General features: G+C 41.5%; 1 protein-coding gene across 1 annotated transcript; it reads right to left on the bottom strand.

Moving 5' to 3' along the window:
- Positions 1-236: 236 nt before the first annotated feature.
- On the bottom strand, positions 237-20,777 carry EXOC1L (exocyst complex component 1 like). The gene is made up of 3 exons (XM_069745779.1): positions 20,313-20,777; positions 5,173-5,303; positions 237-1,227 (listed from the first exon to the last, which is right to left on the bottom strand). The coding sequence occupies exons 1-3, from the start codon at positions 20,431-20,433 to the stop codon at positions 964-966; spliced, it is 516 nt and encodes a 171-aa protein (XP_069601880.1). The 5' UTR covers positions 20,434-20,777; the 3' UTR covers positions 237-963.
- Between the last annotated feature and the right edge of the window lie 2,125 nt (positions 20,778-22,902).

Raw genomic sequence — 22,902 nt, forward strand, 5'->3', positions numbered from 1 at the left:
CCTAAAGTGGTTCCACCTAGAAAACCTCAGTGGGTGGGCCGGCGTCTTAAATATGTTGTGTGTACTTACCTTAAGCTTGCTCCCAAAGCTTTCCATCAGATAACTAACCACCAACAAGGCAAGCTCCTACATTGATAGATCAGCAAGGTCAATATCTAATAACTTGACCAATTGTAATTCTGTTCCTGAACTTTTAGTACAAATTCAAAGTTCATGGTATGTCCATTATTGTATTGCTCTATCCTGACCATAACTTAATTGTTTTTTTTCTTGCTGAGCACTGTATGCCCATACAGGACAGCTTTTGAGGTCTCAACTCAATGACTCCATGACCTTTATGATTGAGAATCATGCTTAATGTTACCCTCCGAGAAGTATTACAGGCTAAACCCAATTGCCTAAACAGTTCCATTCGATCTTGATTGCAAGTCAGCCGGTCAATTTAACAAATTAGGCGGTTTGTCCATAGAGGGGATTTTTTTATGTTGTTGTCAAAATGCCCAACTAGGTTCAAGGTAGTTTACTTGTCATGACCCCTTTGATTTATTGGTCCAGGTCACAGCTCACACCATTAATATCTGACAAGTCATGAAGAGTAGTTGAATAACACCTTTTATAAAGTGTAATGCCAATTTTGATTTGAATAAAAAAGGGAAAAAACATTTCTTTCATTTTTAATGTCATTGTTGGTGTTTACCTTTATTATTATACTTTGTAATGAATGATCTTTTTACACAAGATCTAAGAAATGATCCTGACTATCCTTACACTTATTTTAGATGATTCTCGCAATGTATGAACACCTAAAACAGTTCAGTAACAATCTGGCATAAAGTATTTAATCTACAACCTGGACTGTACAGTCTCAAACACTAGGATAGTTCATCTAAACAGACGCAACTACTGTACAATTCACATGAGGCTTCTAGGAGATCAGTGAATTATTGATGACGTCCATGTAACCTATGGAATAGGACATAAAGATAAGCACAGAAGATTAGAGGCATAAAAACATATTCTCATAAGTACTAGACAGTCCCCGTTGTTTGAAGACCAGATGACACCTTCTTCTATGTAAGAGGAGTCGAAATTTAACACCTTGATGTCTCTCTTCGTGTGCAGAGTATTTAGTTTAATTAAGCATCGAGCAAAGGCGTACTTGGAGGCACAACTGTAAGCTTCCACATTACAGACCTCTTCAAACATCATGTCAAAATGTGGGTTGTCCTATAGAATATCAAGAAGAGTTACATCAAGCACACAATAAATTAAGGTTGAACAGTTTCTTAGGTAAGAAACCCTTTGATATTAGAGTTACTGAGGCAATCTGCTGATTGGCACAGGTCCATATCCCAAAGCCCCTATACATGTTAGTTGGCTGTTGGACAAATTATCATATAGCTAACAGATAACTATCTTGAATCCCCATTAGTGATGAGCGAATATACTCATTACTCGAGATTTCCCGAGCACGCTCGGGTGTCCTCCGAGTATTTTTTAGTGCTCGGAGATTTAGTTTTCATCGCCACAGCTGAATGATTTACATCTGTTAGCCAGCATAAGTACATGTGGGGGTTGCCTGGTTGCTAGGGAATCCCCACATGTAATCAAGCTGGCTAAGTGATGTAAATCATTCAGCTGCGGTAATGAAAACTAAATCTCCGAGCACTAAAAAATACTCGGAGGACACCGAGCACGCTCGGGAAATTTCGAGTAACGAGTATATTCGTTCATCGCTAATCCCCATACATAGCAACTTTCAGTTAGATAGTACCGGCTTATGACCTCCTCAAATTCAAGGATTGGCCATTGAAATTCAATAGTGGATTCTTCTCCTCCCCGACATTTTCAGCTGGTGGAAAATTCTAAGGCCATCATGCTCATCAGTGTGTCAGCCAATTCCTCAGAAATCAGTGGGTTTAGGCAATTTTAATTTAATATGTTAAAGCCTTACAGGGGTTGTCCCATGAACAAAAGTACATTTTAATTAAGAGATCTTGAAATATTAAGAAGTTCTACATTTGGCTGTATTTAAAAAAATGTTGCTTGTGCGAAGATAATCTTATAGAGATGCCTCTGCTGTATCCTGTGTAACTAACTATGGCTGACAATATAGAGAAGCTGCAGCTGATGGCGCATACACAGCTCCTGGCATGGGGAGGAGGTACAAGTTAGGGTACCGTCACACTAAAACGACGCTGCAGCGATACGACAACGATGTCGATCGCTGAAGCGTCGCTGTTTGGTCGCTGGAGAGCTGTCACACAGACAGCTCTCCAGCGACCAACGATCCCGAAGTCCCCGGTAACCAGGGTAAACATCGGGTTACTAAGCGCAGGGCCGCGCTTAGTAACCCGATGTTTACCCTGGTTACCAGCGTAAACGTAAAAAAAAAAAAACACTACATACTTACATTCCTGTCGCGTCCCTCGGCGCTGTGCTTCTCTGCACTGACAGTGAGCGCCGGACAGCCGGAAAGCAGAGCGGTGACGCTGTACTTTACGGCTGGCCGGCGCTCACCAGTCAGTGCGTGAAGCTGAAGGCGAGGGACATGACCAGACACCGGGAATGTAAGTATGTAGTGTTTGTTTTTTTTACATTTACACTGGTAACCAGGGTAAATATCGGGTTACTAAGCGCGGCCCTGCGCTTAGTAACCCGATGTTTACCCTGGTTACCAGTGAAGACATCGCTGAATCGGCGTCACACACGCTGATTCAGCGATGTCAGCGGGAGATCCAGCGACGAAACAAAGTTTCAAACGATCTGCTACGACGTACGATTCTCAGCGGGGTCCCTGATCGCAGTAGCGTGTCAGACACAGCGAGATCATAAGGATATCGCTGGAACGTCACGGATCGTGCCGTCCTAGCGACCAAAGTGCCACTGTGTGACGGTACCCTAAATTTACTGATGTCAAGGGCAGGAACACTTTTAGCTGCTTCTTTGTGTGAAGTATGAGGTCAACGGTGGGGTGGGCACCTAAACTGAGCACACAGCTTATCATTACAGTGAACCTGAGCCTTCATTGAGGGGCTGCCCCAGGGTGAAGGAAATTACTCCTCTCTTCTTGTTCTTTCCTCTGAGGACAAAGCTTGCACAGGCTATTTGACTGGACTTTTGACCGGCTCATTCACTCTAAAGCTGCACTCTGGTTTCACCAAAATGATAAGCTGTATACTCAGTTTAGGTGTTTGACTGGTTAAACCACAAAGTAATACCAGAACATCAGGCTGTCTGTCATTATATATTTCACACACTGAGAAATCTGCTCTAAGCTATGATGGGGGCATGTTCTTTCGTTGGCGTGTTGCTGCTTGCTTATGATTGGCCAGCATCATACAGGGAGAAAAAGTACACGCCCTCAGTGAAAATTATGTGTTAACACACAAAATTAATTAACACAATGTAACTTATTAGGACTGCGATTGCTGTTATTACTTTTGTACAGGAAATAGGTTGTTTTCATTTAAAGATGTGTGCAAGTTTATGGAGTTCAGTAAACATCATTCATGCTTACCTGAAAGCAAGAATTCCTACACTGTATACCCAAAAATACTTTTTTAATTGGTTAGTGATTCTGGCGACAAAACACGTGTCGGGGTGAGAGGACACAGTGTTGTTGTCACTACACTGTGGAAAATACGGACACACTTGAAAGGTAACCTTAGCACACTGACATGGCTGGGTGCAAGAGAGATAATTTACATTGTTTACCACTTCATATATTTGTATACCCTTACTGGACCAACTTCTTAGGATAGGTGATTAAATCTACTTTCACACATCAGTTTTTTTCCTTGAGGCATAATCCGGCAATTTTTTTAAAAAACAGATCCGGTGAAAATTGTGAAAAACTGATGCCCCGGATCTGATTTTTTGCTGGAACTGTTTTTTGTTTATCGGGCATGGAGTTTTGACTACCTGTTCCGGGGAAGAGAGAGACACTCCAGAATGGAAAACGAAGCCACAGGGCATGCTCAGTGTAATACCATTCCATCCGTTTATCGCTGGAACCGTCGCTGTGCAATACAACTGTATGAGAAAAAAACGGATCCAGCGGAAAAAAAAACAGATCCATTTTTTAAAAAATTTGCTGGATTGTGCCTGACGGCAAAAACCTGATGTGTGAAAGTAGACTTAGCCAGTACTTGGCACATATACTGTATAGATGTTGTATGACAGGAACTGGATACCCTCGTCCCACACAAGTACTTTACAAATACTTAGATCTGACACATGCACTATTTCACTTATCTTATTCATTTTAATACCTTGGTTCTGCTTTATATCTATGCCCTTGGGAGTAAACGGTTAATAAATATACAAACCCAATTTTACCTTACAGTGTATGTATGCGATCTATGTGATATGATTATTTATTGATTAAAGGATGCTAAATGAAATGGAGAATGATACTGGCAATTAAGCCATTCTCCTCATAAAGAAAAAATCACATGGAAATATCTATTGTTTTCCACAGCATCCCCTATTATAACATCTTCTGCTTAAATCCAATTATATGTTAATTTATTTTAAAGTTGATCAATAAAATAGATTTTATAATGGATCTCTTCTTAGAATTGAACGCTTCTTATTTCTATCTGAAGGACTCAATTCTTATCATGTTCCATATGCTCCTTTGAAGTGCCATTCTTTAGTTGAAATGGAATTTTGTGTGGCTAATACGTTCAATATTTGCCTAGTATTTTACCTCAGTATTTGTAAGCTAAAATCAGGAGTGGAACAATCAGAGGAAAAGTATAATAGAAACACGTCACCACTTCTGTATTTTTCCCCCACTCCTGGTTTTGGCTTACAAATACTGAGGTAAAATACTGACCAAATACTGATCGTGTAAACGTGGCCTTAAAGAAGAAGAACTCTAATTCAGTTTTTTCATTGGCTATACCTATATGATTTTGTATGTTGCATAGTGTAATATACTGTCTAATCTTTCCTGGATTCCAAAACCACTCCAGTTCTCCTATGGTTCATTACTTCTATTATGACTCGCCAGAACACACTGGGTCTACGTGTGAGCCAGAAGTCGCCTTTACAATGTAATCTTATAGAGCATCAGAACGTTGCTCCACGGCCTTAGATTGTAAAGGCGACAGTAAAACTAACATTGACATATTAGTGGATAAAGTAATGTTTTTCTGAACTTACAGTGTCCGGTTCCTTCCCATCAATGAACTTGAGATCTTTCAGAAACCACATCTCAGCCACTTCATATATTTCATCTAGACAAGCCCTGTAGTGTTTCACCAAGGATATATGAACGTCCTCGTCCTTAGCCACTGAAAGACATTCAGTAAGTACAATGTTAGACAGTGTTTTTTTTCGATTATTGAAATGATATATAATGTACATGAATCATCTGCTTGAAAAATTGAAAGACTTTAACATTCCTCCGGGGACTCTTTGAAATGGCAATGAAAAAAGGCTTGATTATATATATAGACGTCTTTTATCCATAATTGATCTCCTTCTGTTCCAGATGTCAAGATGAAAATCATCTATTACAGTGAACTTTTGCTATAAGCCTAACATTATTTATCAGGATTAAATCATGATCAATTTTTTTCTCAATATTTTTGACTAATTTTGACTTTTAGGATTCAACTGTATAGAAAGTCAACTTATGTATGGTTGAATGGTGATTTTCTTGTTAATATAGAACAGTTTCTTCATGGATAATGTGTATAGTGAAAATGTGAAAGGTTAAGCTCCTATCTTGGGGTGACTCGATCCGATCATCTATGTTCCATTCCTCGTGGCCAGCTTGCTGACAAAATTACTTTGTAGGTTCACTCTATGTGCCGGTGTAGTAATGTAAAGCACCATTATATTTTTGTGTGTACAGTGAAGTTGTATGGTTTATTTTACATATCTGGCTAACATTAATATTATTTAAGTAAGGTTATGAATCAAGGTAATAGCTTTGATCCATTAAAGTAATATACATGAATATGAACTCATAAATACAGAGTAACATAGCTAAGCACCATCAGCTGCAGAAGCTTAAAAATATTTTTTGCATTCATACCAAGTGAGGTGAATGATGTGAATCTAGTACATATCTGACACAATGTTAAGTGGCCGCTATCATCAATAAACTTTGCATAAATCCATAGTATAAGCAAATATAAGAAACTCTGTAATATATATTATGAGATAAATCTGCTTCTTCCTCTAAGAGCATCTTCTTCCTCTTCCCCCTACTTACTGAACTCACCATCCATTTTGGTCAATGCAAGTTGGACTGCAATCACACTGAGGTGTTAGGTTGCTGTGCCTATAATACTCTCTAGAAGGGGGAGGTGGGAGGAGGAGTGAGAACCATTCATAACAGGGAGAGATCAAACAGGCACTGGCAGATAAACAAAGGAGATCATGCTGCAGAATTCAGCAAAAGTATTTAATTTCAGTGCTGGATTCACAGCTACACAGCTCAGTAATGCTGTACTGTACTGCTGTCTTCCAAGCTGCTGCTGAATTTGTCTGTTACAAAGAAAGAAGAGCAGGAATCCATCTTTGCATATGTGTGTTGTGTAAAACATACTGTATATCATAGAAGCTATTCCCCATCCGCTAGATCAGAGACAACTATAAATTACCCTTAGTCCGCATAAAACTACTGAAAAATAGCACATTACAAGTCATATGATGGCAAAAAATTGTGTTAGTCCTCATAAATATACACTAAAAGGTCAATATTTCAACATATATACTAACCCAACTGAAGACTAAACTGCACAAAAATTAGTCAAAATAATTTTTTCTTTATTACATGTAAAAATAAGCAAGGCACAGAAGTTTTAAAAACACATACAAGAAAGACAAGACAGCTTAAAAAGCAATGAGAAATATAGGAACACAGTCTTAATTGAAGAAGTTTTGTCACAATACGTAAATAAGACATAACCACAATAAATTTTGAAAAAAATAGCTAATGATATAATACAACAGGTGGGTAATGATAGATCAGGAAAATATATACACTTATATGAAAAAGTGTGGGCACCCCTAATAATCTTAAGCTTAATGTTTTATAAAATTTGTTTTTTTTTTTCAACAGCTATTTCAGTTTCATACAGTGGGGCAAAAAAGTATTTAGTCAGTCAGCAATAGTGCAAGTTCCACCACTTAAAAAGATGAGAGGCATCTGTAATTTACATCATAGGTAGACCTCAACTATAGGAGACAAACTGAGAAAAAAAAATCCAGAAAATCACATTGTCTGTTTTTTTAACATTTTATTTGCATATTATGGTGGAAAATAAGTATTTGGTCAGAAACAAAATTTCATCTCAATACTTTGTAATATATCCTTTGTTGGCAATGACAGAGGTCAAACGTTTTCTGTAAGTCTTCACAAGGTTGCCACACACTGTAGTTGGTATGTTGGCCCATTCCTCCATGCAGATCTCCTCTAGAGCAGTGATGTTTTTGGCTTTTCGCTTGGCAACACGGACTTTCAACTCCCTCCAAAGGTTTTCTATAGGGTTGAGATCTGGAGACTGGCTAGGCCACTCCAGGACCTTGAAATGCTTCTTACGAAGCCACTCCTTCGTTGCCCTGGCAGTGTGCTTTGGATCATTGTCATGTTGAAAGACCCAGCCACGTTTCATCTTCAATGCCCTTGCTGATGGAAGGAGGTTTGCACTCAAAATCTCACGATACATGGCCCCATTCATTCTTTCATGTACCCGGATCAGTCGTCCTGGCCCCTTTGCAGAGAAACAGCCCCAAAGCATGATGTTTCCACCACCATGCTTTAGGTATGGTGTTTGATGGATGCAACTCAGTATTCTTTTTCCTCCAAACACGACAAGTTGTGTTTCTACCAAACAGTTCCAGTTTGGTTTCATCAGACCATAGGACATTCTCCCAAAACTCCCCTGGATCAACCAAATGCTCTCTAGCAAACTTCAGACAGGCCCGGACATGTACTGGCTTAAGCAGTGGGACACGTCTTGCACTGCAGGATCTGAGTCCATGGTGGCGTAGTGTGTTACTTATGGTAGGCCTTGTTACATTGGTCCCAGCTCTCTGCAGGTCATTCACTAGGTCCCCCCGCGTGGTTCTGGGATTTTTGCTCACCGTTCTTGTGATCATTCTGACCCCACGGGGTGGGATTTTGCATGGAGCCCCAGATCGAGGGAGATTATTAGTGGTCTTGTATGTCTTCTATTTTCTAATTATTGCTCCCACTGTTGATTTCTTCACTCCAAGCTGGTTGGCTATTGCAGATTCAGTCTTCCCAGCCTGGTGCAGGGCTACAATTTTGTTTCTGGTGTCCTTTGACAGCTCTTTGGTCTTCACCATAGTGGAGTTTGGAGTCAGACTGTTTGAGGGTGTGCACAGGTGTCTTTTTATACTGATAACAAGTTTAAACAGGTGCCATTACTACAGGTAATGAGTGGAGGAAAGAGGAGACTCTTAAAGAAGAAGTTACAGGTCTGTGAGAGCCAGAAATCTTGATTGTTTGTTTCTGACCAAATACTTATTTTCCACCATAATATGCAAAAAAAATGTTAAAAAAACAGACAATGTGATTTTTCTGGATTTTTTTTCTCAGTTTGTCTCCCATAGTTGAGGTCTACCTATGATGTAAATTACAGACGCCTCTCATCTTTTTAAGTGGTGGAACTTGCACTATTGCTGACTGACTAAATACTTTTTTGCCCCACTGTATATCTAATAACTGTTGGACACAGTAATGTTTCTGCCTTGAAATGAGGTTTATTGTACTAACAGAAAATGTGCACTCTGCATTCAAACAAAATTTGACAGGTGCGTAAGTATGGGCACCCTTAACATTTTCTTGTTTTAAATACTCCTACCTACTTTTTACTGACTTACTAAAGCACTTTTTTTGGTTTTCTAACCTCATTGAGCTTTGAACTTCATAGCCAGGTGTATGCAATCATGAGAAAAGCTATTTAAAGTGGCCATTTGCAAGTTGTTCTCCTGTTTGAATCTCCTCTGAAGAGTGGCATCATGGGCTCCACAACAACTGTCTAATGATTTGAAAACAAAGATTATTCAACATAGTTGTTCAGGGGAAGGATACAAAAAGCTGTCTCAGAGATTTAACCTGTCAATTTCCACTGTGAGGAACATAGTAAGGAAATGGAAGAACACAGGTACAGTTCTTGTTAAGGCCAGAAGTGGCAGGCCAAGAAAAACATCAGAAAGGCAGAGAAGAAGAATGGTGAGATCAGTCAAGGACAATCCTGAGACCACCTCCAGAGAGCTGCAGCATCATCTTGCTGCAGATGGTGTCGCTGTGCATCGGTCAATTATACAACGCACTTTGCACAAGGAGAAGCTGTATGGGAGAGTGATGCGAAAGAAGCCGTTTCTGCAAGCACGCCACAGAGTTGGCTGAGGTATGCAAAAGCACATTTGGTGAAGCCAATTTCTTTTTGGAAGAAGGTCCTGTGGACTGATGAAACCAAGATTGAGTTTGGTCATACAAAAAGGCGTTATGCATGGCGGCCAAAAAACACAACATTCCAAGAAAAACACTTGCGGCCCACAGTAAAATTTGGTGGAGGTTCCATCATACTTTGGGGCTGTGTGGCCAATGCCGGCACTGGGAATCTTGTTAAAGTTGAGGGACGCATGGATTCCTCTCAGTATCAGCAGATTCTTGACAATAATGTTCATGAATCAGTGACAAAGTTGAAGTTACGCAGGGGATGGATCTTTCAGCAAGACAATGATCCAAAACACCGCTCCAAATCTACTCAGGCAATTACCGTATATACTCGAGTATAAGCCGACCCGAGTATAAGCCGACCCCCCTAATTTTGCCATAAAAAACTGGGAAAACTTATTGACTCGAGTATAAGCCTAGGGTGGAAAATGCAGCAGCTACCGGTGAATTTCAAAAATAAAAATAGATGCTCCATATCATTCATTATTGCCCCATAGATGCTCCATATAAAGCTGTGCCATATATAATGCTCCATACCATTGATTATTGCCCCATAGATTATCCATATATAGCTGTGCCATATAGAATGCTCTGCACCGTTCATTATGGCCCCATAGATGCTCCATATAAAGCTGTGCCCCATATACAATGCTCTGCACTGTTCATTATGGCCCCATAGAGGCTCCATATAAAGCTGTGCCCCATATACAATTATTATTATACATTTTTATTATTATTATACATTTTTATAGCGCCATTTATTCCATGGCGCTTTACATGTGAATACGGGGCAAATATAGACAAATACATTAAACATGAGCAGATAACAAGGCACACGAGTACATAAGGAGGGAGGACCCTGCCCGCGAGGGCTCACAGTCTGCAGGGGGTGGGTGAGGATACACTAGGAGAGGGAAGAGCTGGCTGTACGGCTGTTCAGTAGGTTGAGGATCACTGCAGGCTGTAGGCTTGTCAGAAGAGATGAGTCTTCAGGTTCTTTTTGAAGGTTTCTATGGTAGGCGCAAGTCTGATGTGTTGGGGTAGAGAGTTCCAGAGTATGGGGGAAGCACGGGAGAAGTCTTGGATGCGGTTATGGGAAGAAGAGATGAGAGGGGAGTAGAGAAGGAGGTCTTGGGAGGATCGGAGGTCGCGTGTAGGTAGGTACCGGGAGACCATGTCACAGATGTATGGAGGAGACAGGTTGTGGATGGCTTTGTATGTCAGTGTGAGGGTTTTGAACTGGAGTCTTTGGGCGATAGGAAGCCAGTGAAGGGCTTGACACAGGGGAGAGGCTGGGGAATAGCGGGGGGACAGGTGGATTAGTCGGGCAGCAGAGTGTAGGATGGATTGGAGTGGTGCCAGAGTGCTAGAGGGGAGTCCAGAGAGTAGGAGGTTGAAGTAGTCGAGGCGGGAGATGATAAGGGCATGCACTAGCGTTTTTGCAGTGTTGCGGTCAAGGAAAGCACGGATCCGGGAAATATTTTTGAGTTTGAGACAACAGGAGGAGACAAGGGCTTGGATATGTGGCTTGAAAGAGAGGGCAGAGTCGAGGATCACCCCGAGGCACCGGGCGTGTGGGACTGGGGATAGTGAGCAGCCATTGACATTGATGGATAGGTCTGGTGGAGGGGTAGAGTGAGATGGGGGAATGATGATGAATTCTGTTTTGTCCATGTTCAGTTGTAGAAAGCGAGCAGAAAAGAAGGCTGAAATGGCAGACAGACAGTGCGGGATTTTGGTAAGCAAGGAGGAGAGGTCAGGTCCGGAGAGGTAGATCTGCGTGTCGTCAGCGTAGAGATGGTACTGCATACCGTGGGATTCTATGAGCTGTCCCAGGCCGAAAGTGTAGATGGAGAAGAGTAGGGGTCCTAGAACAGAGCCTTGAGGAACACCGACTGACAAGGGGCGAAGTGAGGTGGTGGTGTGGGGGAGGGAGACACTGAATGTTCGGTCTGTCAGATATGACGAGATCCAGGAAAGGGCCAAGTCTGTGATGCCAAGGGATGAGAGGATTTGTAGCAAAAGGGAGTGGTCTACAGTGTCAAAGGCAGAAGACAAGTCCAGGAGAAGGAGGACAGAGTAGTGTCGCTTGCTCCTGGCATATACAATGCTCTGCACTGTTCATTATGGCCCCATAGAGGCTCCTTATAAAGCTGTGCCCTATATGCTCTGCACCGTTCATTATGGCCCCATAGATGCTCATTATAAAGCTGTGCCATATATGCTCTGCACCGTTCATTATGGCCCCATAGATGCTCCTTATAAAGCTGTGCCATATATGCTCTGCACCGTTCAGTTTGGCCCCATAGATGCTCAACATAAATCTGTGCCATATATGCTCTGCACCGTTCAGTTTGGCCCCATAGATGCTCAACATAAATCTGTGCCATATATGCTCTGCACCGTTCAGTTTGGCCCCATAGATGCTCATTATAAAGCTGTGCCATATATGCTCTGCACCGTTCATTATGGCCCCATAGATGCTCCTTATAAAGCTGTGCCATATATGTTCTGCACCGTTCAGTTTGGCCCCATAGATACTCATTATAAAGCTGTGCCCTACATGCTCTGCACCGTTCAGTTTGGCCCCATAGATGCTCCTTATGAAGCTGTGCCATATATGCCCTGCACCGTTCAGTTTGGCCCCATAGATTCTCATTATAAAGCTGTGCCCTACATGCTCTGCACCGTTCAGTTTGGCCCCATAGATGCTCATTATAAATCTGTGCCATATATAACGCTGCTGCTGCAATAAAAAAAAAAAATCCATACTCACCTTTCTTGCTTGCAGCTCCCCAGCGTCCGGTCCCGGCGTCTCTCCGCACTGACTGATCAGGCAGAGGGCGCCACGCACACTATATGCGTCATCGCGCCTTCTGACCTGCACAGTCAGAGCGGAGAGACGCCGGTAAGATGGAGCGGCGCCCGGCGTGTGGATCGTGGACAGGTAAATATGACATACTTACCTGCTCCCGGCGATCCTGACGCTCATAAGTTTAATGAGCGGTCCCACGTGACCGCTGTACAGGGGAAGAGCTGCGGCACCCGAAGACAGTGTGACGGGCAGGGGGAGCGTCAGGATCGCTGGGACTAGGTAAGTATACCTCAGACCTCTCCCCCCCTCACCCGCCGACCCTGCCACAGACCATGACTCGAGTATAAGCCGAGAGGGGCACTTTCAGCCCAAAAATTTGGGCTGAAAATCTCGGCTTATACTCGAGTATATACGGTACACTGTTCTGGAATGGCCATCCCAGTCCCCAGACCTGAATATCATTGAACATCTGTGGGATCATTTGAAGAGGGCTGTCCATGCTCGGCGACCATCAAACTTAACTGAACTGGAATTGTTTTGTAAAGAGGAATGGTCAAAAATACCTTCATCCAGGATCCAGGAACTCATTAAAAGCTACAGGAAGCGACTAGAGGCGGTTATTTTTGCAAAAGGAGGATCTACTAAATATTAATGTCACTTTTCTGGTGGGGTGCCCATACTTATGCACCTGTCAAATTTTGTTTGAATGCAGATTGCACATTTTCTGTTAGTACAATAAACCTCATTTCAAGGCAGAAACATTACTGTGTCCAATAATTATTAGATATATGAAACTGAAATAGCTGTTGCAAAAAAAAAACAATTTTTATAAAACATTAAGCTTAAGATTAATAGGGGTGCCCAAACTTTTTCATATAATTGTATATATAATACAGTGGGGGAAATAAATATTTGATTTTGTAAGTTTGCCCACTGACAAAGACATGAGCAGTCTATAATTTTAAGGGTAGGTTAATTTTAACATTGAAAGATAAAATATCAAATATAAAATCCAGAAAATCACATTGTATTATAAAAATGCATTTGCATTTTGCATTGAGAAATAAGTATTTGATCCCCTACCAACCATTAAGAGTTCTGGCTCCTACAGACCAGTTAGACGCTTCTAATCAACTCTTTACCTGCATTAAAGACAGCTGTCTTACATAGTCACCTTTATAAAAGACTCCTGTCCACAGACTCAATTAATCAGTTGGACTCTAACCTATACAACATGGGCAAGACCAAAGAGCTTTATAAGGATGTCAGGGACAAGATCATAGGCCTGCACAAAGCTGGAATGGGCTACAAAACCATAAGTAAGATGCTGGGTAAGAAGGAGACAACTGTTGGTGCAATAGTAAGAAAATGGAAGAAATACAAAATGACTGTCAACCGACATCGATCTGGTGCACTATGCAAAATCTCACCTGATAATTGCTGATAATAGGTAAAGGGTATCTGTCACCCCCTGGGACATATATTACCTATTTATATGGGTATACAGGTGATTGAAGTGTTACACTAGTCCTACCTGTATGCCTCATGAATCCACAAGAAAAGGGAAGTACAAGACCAAAAAGTAAAATTAAGATATTTTATTCACAATATGTTAAAATGAAAACACATCAGTATACATAGGGGAGTCATACATGCTAAAACCACGAAACACTTTAATTTACCGTATTTTTCGGCGTATAAGATGACCCTTTAACCTTTGAAAATCTTCTTAAAAGTCGGGGGTCGTCTTATACGCCGGGTCTCGTCTTATGGGGCCGATGCATATTGTGGGTGGGGGGAGTGGTCCCGATGACGAAAAGAGGGGGCATCTCACTGGGAAGGTGTAAGTGGAGTATCCCCCATTACCTCGTTGTAGCAAATCAGCGATGCTCTCTGTGCTGGAAGGGCGTCATCGGTGTATCTCTGTGCAGCATCGGGGCTCCACCGGCATTTCCCCTCGGGAGACGAGATCTGAATCTGAGCATGCGCCGCCCCCAGTGGCCATTTTCCCGGAGGCCACCGCATCACAGCAATGGAGCTGCCGATGCCTCTGGGCTTTGAGGAAATGCCGGCGGAACCCCGATGCTGCACAGAAATATGCCGACGCCACCCCCCAGCACAGAGCCCCCACACTGCACAAAAAGGAGCCGCCGCCCCCAGCATGGAGACCACATGCTACACATAGAGGAGCCGCCAATGCAGTCCCCCCAGCACAAAGAGCATCGCTGCTACAATGAGGTAATGGGGATACTCCACTTACACCTTCCCTGTGAGACGCCCCCTCTCTTCATCATCGGGACCACTCCACCCCACCATATGCACATTGGTCACCCACCCTATAAGACGACACACGGCATAAAAGAAGACCCCTGACTTTTAAGAAGATTTTATATTTTAACTAGAAAAGTTGGGCGTCGTCTTATACGCCCAGTCATCTTATACGCCGGAAAATACGGTATCTACGGTATATTGATCTTTTTGATCTTGTATATGGTTGTTACTATTATCAATTATGTTACGGGTTGCTTGGAGTTCACTCTGCCTTGCTTGACTCCCCTATGTATACTGATGAGTTTTCATTTTAGCATATTGTGAATAAAATATCTTAATTTTACTTTTTGGTCTTGTACTTCCCTTTTCTTGTGGATTTATGTACTTTAGGAAGTGTACCATATTACAATATTGGTCTCTTATTTTGGGTATCTGTATGCCTCATGTTAGGGGTCTTGTTGCTGAGAAATGTTATATTCTGTCTGTATGCTAATGATTTCTTCCAGGCCTCGGGGCGTATGGTGTCTGGAAGAAATCCCTGCCTCCTGTCTTCACTGTATTACTTACCCCCTCCAATCAGCGTCAATTATGGCCCCAGAATCCTGCACCTGCACCTTGTACTCCCTCAGAAATACATACCTCTTCCTTCCTTCTTTGAGCACTGCATTCAAGGATCTTCTGCGCAGGCGCCGGCGAGTCACTATGTGCGCGCAGATAAGATGCTCTCCCCACTTCCTCCCTGCACAGTCATCGCTAGGAGCCATGTGAACATGGTGATGACTATGCCAGAAGTAAGTGAGGAAGTGGGGAGAGCACCTTATGGGTGCGCACACTGGAGGTCACTGGAGCGGAAGTCACCGATGCCTGCACAGAAGATCCCCAAATGCAGCGCCCACAGAAGGGAGGATCAGGTAAGTATTTCTGAGGGAGTGTAAAGTGCATACGCAGGATTCCAGAACCATAACTGACGCTGATGGGAGGGGGGGTAGTATAACAATAAACACAGGAGGTATGGATTTCTTCCAGGCACCGCACGCCTCGGAGCTTGAATGAAATCATTAAAGGGAATTTGTCGCTAGGTTAGGCTGTTATGAATTACGGCCACCAGCTTTTAGGGCTGAATTACAGCACTCTATAATGCTGTATATAAGCCCCCAACCCGAACTGTAAGAGAAGAAAAAAATAACTTTTATTACAGTCACCTGCGGGTGGCCTGGTCCAAGGAGTGTCTCTTCTTGGTCCGGCGCCTCCCATTTTCTTGCGATGCCATCCCCTTACTTGGTTTGTGCGGATGACGCGTTCCTGCATCATCCACACAGTCTGCTCGGCACTGCGCTCCTGCGCCGGCATACTTATCTGTCCTGTTGAAGGCAGAGAAAGTACTGCAGTGTGCAGGCACTGTGCCTCTCTGACTTTTCCCAGTGCCTGCGCACTGCAGTACTTTGCTCTTCCCTCAACAGGGCAGCGAAGTACGCCTGCACAGGAGCGTGATGCCAGGGAGACTGTGTGAATGATGTAGGGACACATCATCCGCACAAACCAAGAAGGAGGATGGCAGTGCAAGAAGATGGGAGGCGCCGGACCAAGTAGAGCGACACGCCTCGGACCGGACAGCCCCACAGGTGACTATAATAAAAGTTACTTTTCAGTTCTTCCAAGTTGGGTTGGGGGCAGAAATACAGCATTATAGGGGCTGTATATAAGCCCTGAAAGGGGAGGTCAACATCTTATATCGGCCTAACCTGCTGACAGGTTTCCTTTAAAAGAAAGAAAGAATAATAACATTTCTCAACAGCAAGACCATTAATATGAGGCATACAGGTAGGACTAGCTTAACATTTCTATTACGGTACCTGTATGCCCATATTAATAGGTCATACACGTCTGTGAGGCTGACAGATTCCCTTTAATAACAGCCTTAATGCAAAATACCATCTGAGAGATCATGTTCTCCCTCTATCTGAAACTGAACCTCTCCAAAATGGAACTTCTCTTGTTTCCTCCCTTTACTAACCTGCCTATATTCCATATCGCAATTACCTTGGGTGGTTCAACCATTACTCCCAAGCAGAACCTTGCTGCAACCAATGACTCAGCACAATGCTCATGCCATCTACACGGACAGATCTGCTGAGCTTTATGACTGGCTACAATGATGTTGAGATGATGTAACTGCTGCAGCCAAGTAACGATGACAAGGGTAGTGGAGGAGACATTGCGCTGGACTTAGGAGCATAAGTAAAGAACAGGGTTTTTTTTATCCACAAACTCTACATATCAAGAGACATTTTTCAGATTGGGGACAACCCTTTGAAGTGAGTGTAACAGTTAAAATACATGTATCTCCCATGTTTTAACGCTCAACAAGTCTGGTTTGTCTGTAATCCCTGGTAAATTTGACATGGTCCTGTCATGTCCCAAGACATGGGAATCATACAGTATCATATTGTCAATTTATTGTTGTTATACTGCTCTGCAATCAGGTTTGCCTTTTAGAAGTTTGCCCTCCTTTTCTCACTTACATTCTCCAATAGAAGTAGCCTCTCCCTTCTTCCTTGTGTGTCAGTGTTTATCATCCATCTTCGGCTGAGGTTCATATCTATACATCTCTGGTTCAGAGATGTCTTTTTAACTACTGCAGCTACTGCAATTGTGCATAATACAAGAAGTCAGTCTGAAAATAAAAGTTCAGCTATCTAATGAAGTTTCTTTGTGTGAGTACTGTTCATGCAGACATCCAAAGAAATGGTGTCTCAAGAGCCCTAAACTCACAGTCTAGTTATAGAGTCAGAATAAATCCAATATTGACTTGTAGGATAGTTACCTCTATTTGGGGGCATTTGTGAGATAGTTTTTTATGTTCTGTTAGAGAACTAATTTAAATACTTTTTCCTATGGCCAGTGCCAATAGGACTTCGTACTCTAAAGGTTCTTAGTTTGTACCGCAAACAGGGCCAGTCCATCCCAAAAATACCTTCGTCGGTGTTTGGTCTAGCCAATGGACATTAGATATGTACCTCTGAAGAACCAAATAGACATTTTTATTATTATATTTTTGCTTTTTAAAGAATGATCAGAGAGATACATTAAATACTTAATAGTTGTTCGTGTGCTTAGTGGTTGTTCAATGGCCCTTACCTTCTCAAAATATCCAGTAAACACATAGTCCTAAATTGTCCATTCTGTTCTCTGATCTATTACAAGGGAGTCAGAGATTTCCAATATTTTGGGGTAAAAAAGTCAGTAAAATTAATTTATTGAAGCATTCATTTGTATATCTATTTATTTCAAATATATTGTAACATACTCACCTCACCATGCTACTGTGCTGGAATTTTGCACCATTTGGGCCTGCAATAATTGCTATACATACCACTGCCCAGTCTTTCTGTGTGGTCAAGTAGTCAATCTGCAAGATCGATTACTGGGCCAAATATCTGATCTCTGGTCAGGTTGCCAGTAATTAGTATAGGCTACCTGGTTCTGTTATGTACTCCTACTTGGTTCTGATCCAGCTTGTTACTCTTTTTCTGAATTCTCCCCAATCTGTCAGTATATTGACTGTTTTGATTATCCTTTGGGCTGCCATTCTGGGGCTTGTCCTACTACTTGATTTGATGGATGAGTCCAGTGAACTAATAACAAGACTTGGTGCTTTTTCAAATTGGCTTTCCTCCAGGCCAATTCAACCTGAAGGATCTAAGGCACCAGAGCTTGCCGAATCCAGTCATCTGCTGTGTTGAATTCTTGTAATTGTTCTAAAACTATCTACAGGTTGACCTTGACTTGCTCTTGAACCACTTTCTGCCATACTCCCTGCTGTCAAACACTTTCTAACTGTCTGGATCATTTCCAGCAGTCAAATAAGAATGAATGGAATGGAGGTGCACATGCCCAATATCCACTATATTTAAACCGAGCCCTAATCTCAGGATTGGTGGGATCCCAGGAGTCGGATTGGGAAGGTATCCCCTTTTTTACTTAAAGAGGATAAACTTCCTAATTTAGCCCAAATGTTTTAAACATACAATACCAATATTTGCTATAGATAAATGTTAGCCTAATGGGAAGCAGAATCACATGACCTTACTTGAATTTGTTTCCCTTCCCTGGTATATATATTTATGCACACGCAAGCAGGTGTTTCGGAATTTACATAAAGGATTACTATTTCCATGCTTATTAAATATTAATATAAAATGCTTTACATGTAATTAGTGTTAAGAACTGGCACTGACATAGTACTGGGAGTGGGAATCTAAATTGACAATGGCCTTAACGTGTCAATTTTAATGTTGAAGATCCAGTGAAATTGTAAATTTGTACTGTAAAATGAAATTGGTCAAAATTTTTGTAAACCTATAGAATCTAAAATTCTGTATTTTTTTTTCTTAAATGGCATGATCTCTTAATACTTTCTTAGCTGGGTTTTGAACAAGGTTTTAACCCTTTCTCTGATATATTTTGCAATTATTAACATGTATATCAACTAGATTATATTATGTTTTACTTCTTAACTGCCATAAATCTACAAATGCAAAGTAGTTGTTTTTATTAACTTTATTGTATCACTGTATGCAAAGAGATACACCAACTGTGGTCTTTTAGACAGAAAACAATGAAGCTTGAAGGAAACGGCAAAACTTTGTCTTCTCCAGCAAAACATTGTTAGACTTTCTTCAAAGATAATACAGCAAGTGAAAAATTAGACTCTTTACCCAAGGGGTACTTCCAGATCTTCTTTAATAAGTAATGTGCTTCCATAGTGGGGCCACTGCCAGACGGAGGAGCAGATAATATAGGAAGTCACTTCTGGCTCATCTTGAGGTTGGCGTACTTTAGATTTTAGTTGTTACTCAAGTATCCACCTCTCCAATATGACTTCCTGCATACTTCTAAAGATAGTTTCTCACCATGTTTTCCCATTCTGTTGAAATGTCACAATCATGCCTACCACACAGCATCCGGATTCTTTGCACTTGCATAGTAAAAAAACCCAGCAAAATCAATCGGGATCCAATTGATCAACTGAACAAAAAAAATCAGGCAGTCCCCGATTGTCCTACTAAAAAAACGGATCATGACACAAGCATGTCAGGTGAAGACAAATAGACACTTTTAACCGAAATCAAACAAAAGATCTGTGAATTCTGATGTAAAAAAGGTCCGTAAAACATATAAAGGCTTCATAAATTGTTTGGTGAGAACTGAAAACTGCAACCTTGGAATGATTCCATATTTATGAGTAAGCCTTTTCTTGTTAGCTTTTTCCGTAGGTGAGAAATCAGGTTTGCCACTACTAGGTTGCATCTGTTTTTTCCAGTTGTCTTCATTTTTATTTATCTGTATCTTGATATAATTTTTACATTGTAGCCAGCAAGTAATATTAATTAAAAATATCTAGAAATATATAGGTTATTTAAGCCAAAATAGAAATAAAATCCCATTGGGCTAATGTTGAATGTACCTAATAATAAGAATTACATTCTGTATTTGCACAGACAATAATGCTGTATCATTTTTCCAAGAGACATATCTTTAATGGCAGATTCAGATGAGCTTAACTTGAAAACAGTAAATCGTAAAAAAAAAAAAAAAAAATGCATATAAAAGTATCAACTTTCCTATGTCAACTTTCTCTAAAATGTAAAAAATGGTAACACAATTCTACAGTTAAATTATTAACGAATGAGACCCTGATGCAAAATGAGAACGTGTAACAGATAATAATGAGTGATAAGTGAGAGCTAAGCACTGACATACATTATATATTACCTGAAGCACATAGATAAAACCTCTCCTTGGTTTTGGACCTTGTTTCGATGAACTCGTACAAAGAGTGTCCTTTTGGTTTGAAAAGTTTTTTCTCCATATCTTCCTTTAGGAGTGATGACATATCCACTTGTTAGAAATCCTCCACATCCAGGAGAGTTATCTTAGTATCCTTGTCCTCCTAGGTGTTCCTTAGGACTTTACATAACATAGAACTTCGACACTTTCTTAGCTTCCTGTTGTTCTAAGAGTCCCAGTCGTCTCAGTAAATATCCTCTATGTTGACGTTTCGTAAGCTCTTGTGCACTCGGAGTTTGCATGTGAATTCATAGTTTGACGTATATAGAGACTTTAACGTTCTTGTCATTTGTAGAGATTTTTAAGATCTAAAATGAGCACAAAGCGAGAGAATAGAAAAGCTGTTTAGATTCCATTAAAATAATCAGTTAACAGCTGTCTTGATGTATTGATTCAGCTCCTCTTCCATTAAGACTATTACAAGTAGCAAATGAAGGCAGGGCCGTTCTTTTATACTGCTGAACACTTAACGCTTCCCACAAGTCTATACCCATGACGTTGCTTTAGAAAAAGGAGCCAGACAATTCCCAGTCTAAAACCGCTTTTCAAAACCATGCAGCATCCCTTGCATTATTGCTTAAGAGCACTACTTCATGAAAAAAAAACTGTATTCATTTAGATTCGGCGCTGCCCTTCACAGGAGCCGGGAGTTATTTATTAAAAGACACTCGCTTTGTATCTGAAATCAATTTTCATTAACAGTGAACGAATCAATGCAGCATTTCTCTATATACTTTAGGTTCACAACTAGAGATGAGCGAATTTGCTCGGGTTCCCTCCCGGCTTCCTGGATCGCTCCGGCTGATCAGCGCTGCAGCTGCATGTCTTGCAGCTGTGTCACAGTCATCTACCTGACTTCTTTACCCATCCTGTTTGACCTCTCCGCTCCTGACTTCGGCTAAGAGTATCAAATCTAGGCTGCCTGCCCTAACCTCGGGTTGTCTGACCACGTCTTTGCCTTCGCCCTACTGTATCTTGTACCTGTGTCTGACCCTCCGGCCAGCTGCTGCAGACCTAGCCAAACCTATTTTCACCATCAAAGGCTCTAGGGAATACCTGTATATATAAGAGCTGGGTACTAATCCAAGAGGAATAATGTAGTGATTATCGATTGGATAAAACTTAACCTTTATTAGGTATGAGTATAAAAATTATAAAGACGCAACATGAAAACAGGGGAAGGAAAGAACCCTTGTGCCAATGTGACACTAACCAACACAGAATGGGGAAAAGAAAACAAAAGAAATATATTGCTGACAGTACTATCGGACAACTTTGCCGTGAAATTAGTTAACTGGCTAATAGTTTGTTCTAGCGGTAAATACCATACTGTGTATCCTGAACACATAAAGTATATATTGTAGGCCGTGCATAATACCTCGGTATGTTAACTTTGTGTTCTGTGAGTCTATTCCACATATGTATAATAATACCTCGGTATATTAACTTGGTGTACTGTGGGTCTATTCCACATATGTATCAGCAATCATGGTAATGGTCATATATAATGGTCACTTGACCCAATTGATCACAATGTGACACCCCTTTTCTTTACCATGAATTATTTACCATAGACATATATCAATGTTCACTGACAATGACCACTGGCCCCAGATATATCCAGACCATATAAATATTACCTCTCTGACCTTTCCGGCGCCTGCGCACTGCAGTACTTTGTTCTGCCCTCAACAGGGCAGACAAAGTACGCCTGCGCCGGAGCCGTGGCTGAAGATCAGAAGAGGACGTCTTGGAATGAAGATGGGAGGCGCCGGAGCGGACCAGAGACGCCCATCCGACTGGACCTGCAGCGGGACCGCCCCTGGGTGAGTATAATCTAACGTCTTTTTCTCCTCTTTCAGGTAACATCGGGGGCTTATCTACAGCATTACAGAATGCTGTAGATAAGCCCCTGATGCCGGTGGGCTTACCTCACCTGCGATTTTTGGGGTGACAGGTTCCCTTTAAATAGACCTTTACAAGTTCAGCTGAAGTCTGAGAGAGCTTATGATTCCAAGTGCATTCAGTTTCTCTCACCCAGGCTGAGTGACAGCTGTAGCCTGTGCGGAGCGGTGTGACCTGGGAGGAGGGACACTGAGAATCTGGCGGGCATAGATTTAGACTTTCACTCTGGATTGTACAACCATTATCACATGGGTTTTGAAAGAAAGTACATCAGTCTCCTGTAGAAGAATTTAGTAATTTATGAAGCTTTTATTTTTAAGTCTACTTACAGTGAAAGGACTGTGAGCGAATGATTGACTGTAAAACAAAGATGATAACCCAGGGTTTTAAAAAAGCAATGTACACAGAAAAAAAAGTCCATGACCAACCACCCCTGATCACATCTGTAAATAGACTCCATTACTGGACCTTTAGAGGCCGATTCATCAAGACTGGTGTAGCACAAGATCATGCCAGTCTGAGTACATGGCACCAGCTACTGAGTACATGGCACCAAATTCATTAAAACGTGCATGCTACTTAATAAATTCGGCAACTCTGGTAAGTGGTG

This window comes from Ranitomeya imitator, chromosome 1 (assembly GCF_032444005.1).
Source record: "Ranitomeya imitator isolate aRanImi1 chromosome 1, aRanImi1.pri, whole genome shotgun sequence".
In the NCBI taxonomy this organism is placed as follows: Eukaryota; Metazoa; Chordata; class Amphibia; order Anura; family Dendrobatidae; genus Ranitomeya; species Ranitomeya imitator.

Bases quoted from the DNA above. Each gene is read 5' to 3' on its own strand.
- EXOC1L (XM_069745779.1), bottom strand. From the start codon at position 20,433: ATGTCATCACTCCTAAAGGAAGATATGGAGAAAAAACTTTTCAAACCA. The intron at 5,304-20,312 runs GTAATATATAAT...AATGTCTTTCAG, and splicing joins GTTTTATCTATGTGCTTCAG to TGGCTAAGGACGAGGACGTT. The intron at 1,228-5,172 runs GTAAGTTCAGAA...GATATTCTATAG, and splicing joins ATGGGAAGGAACCGGACACT to GACAACCCACATTTTGACAT.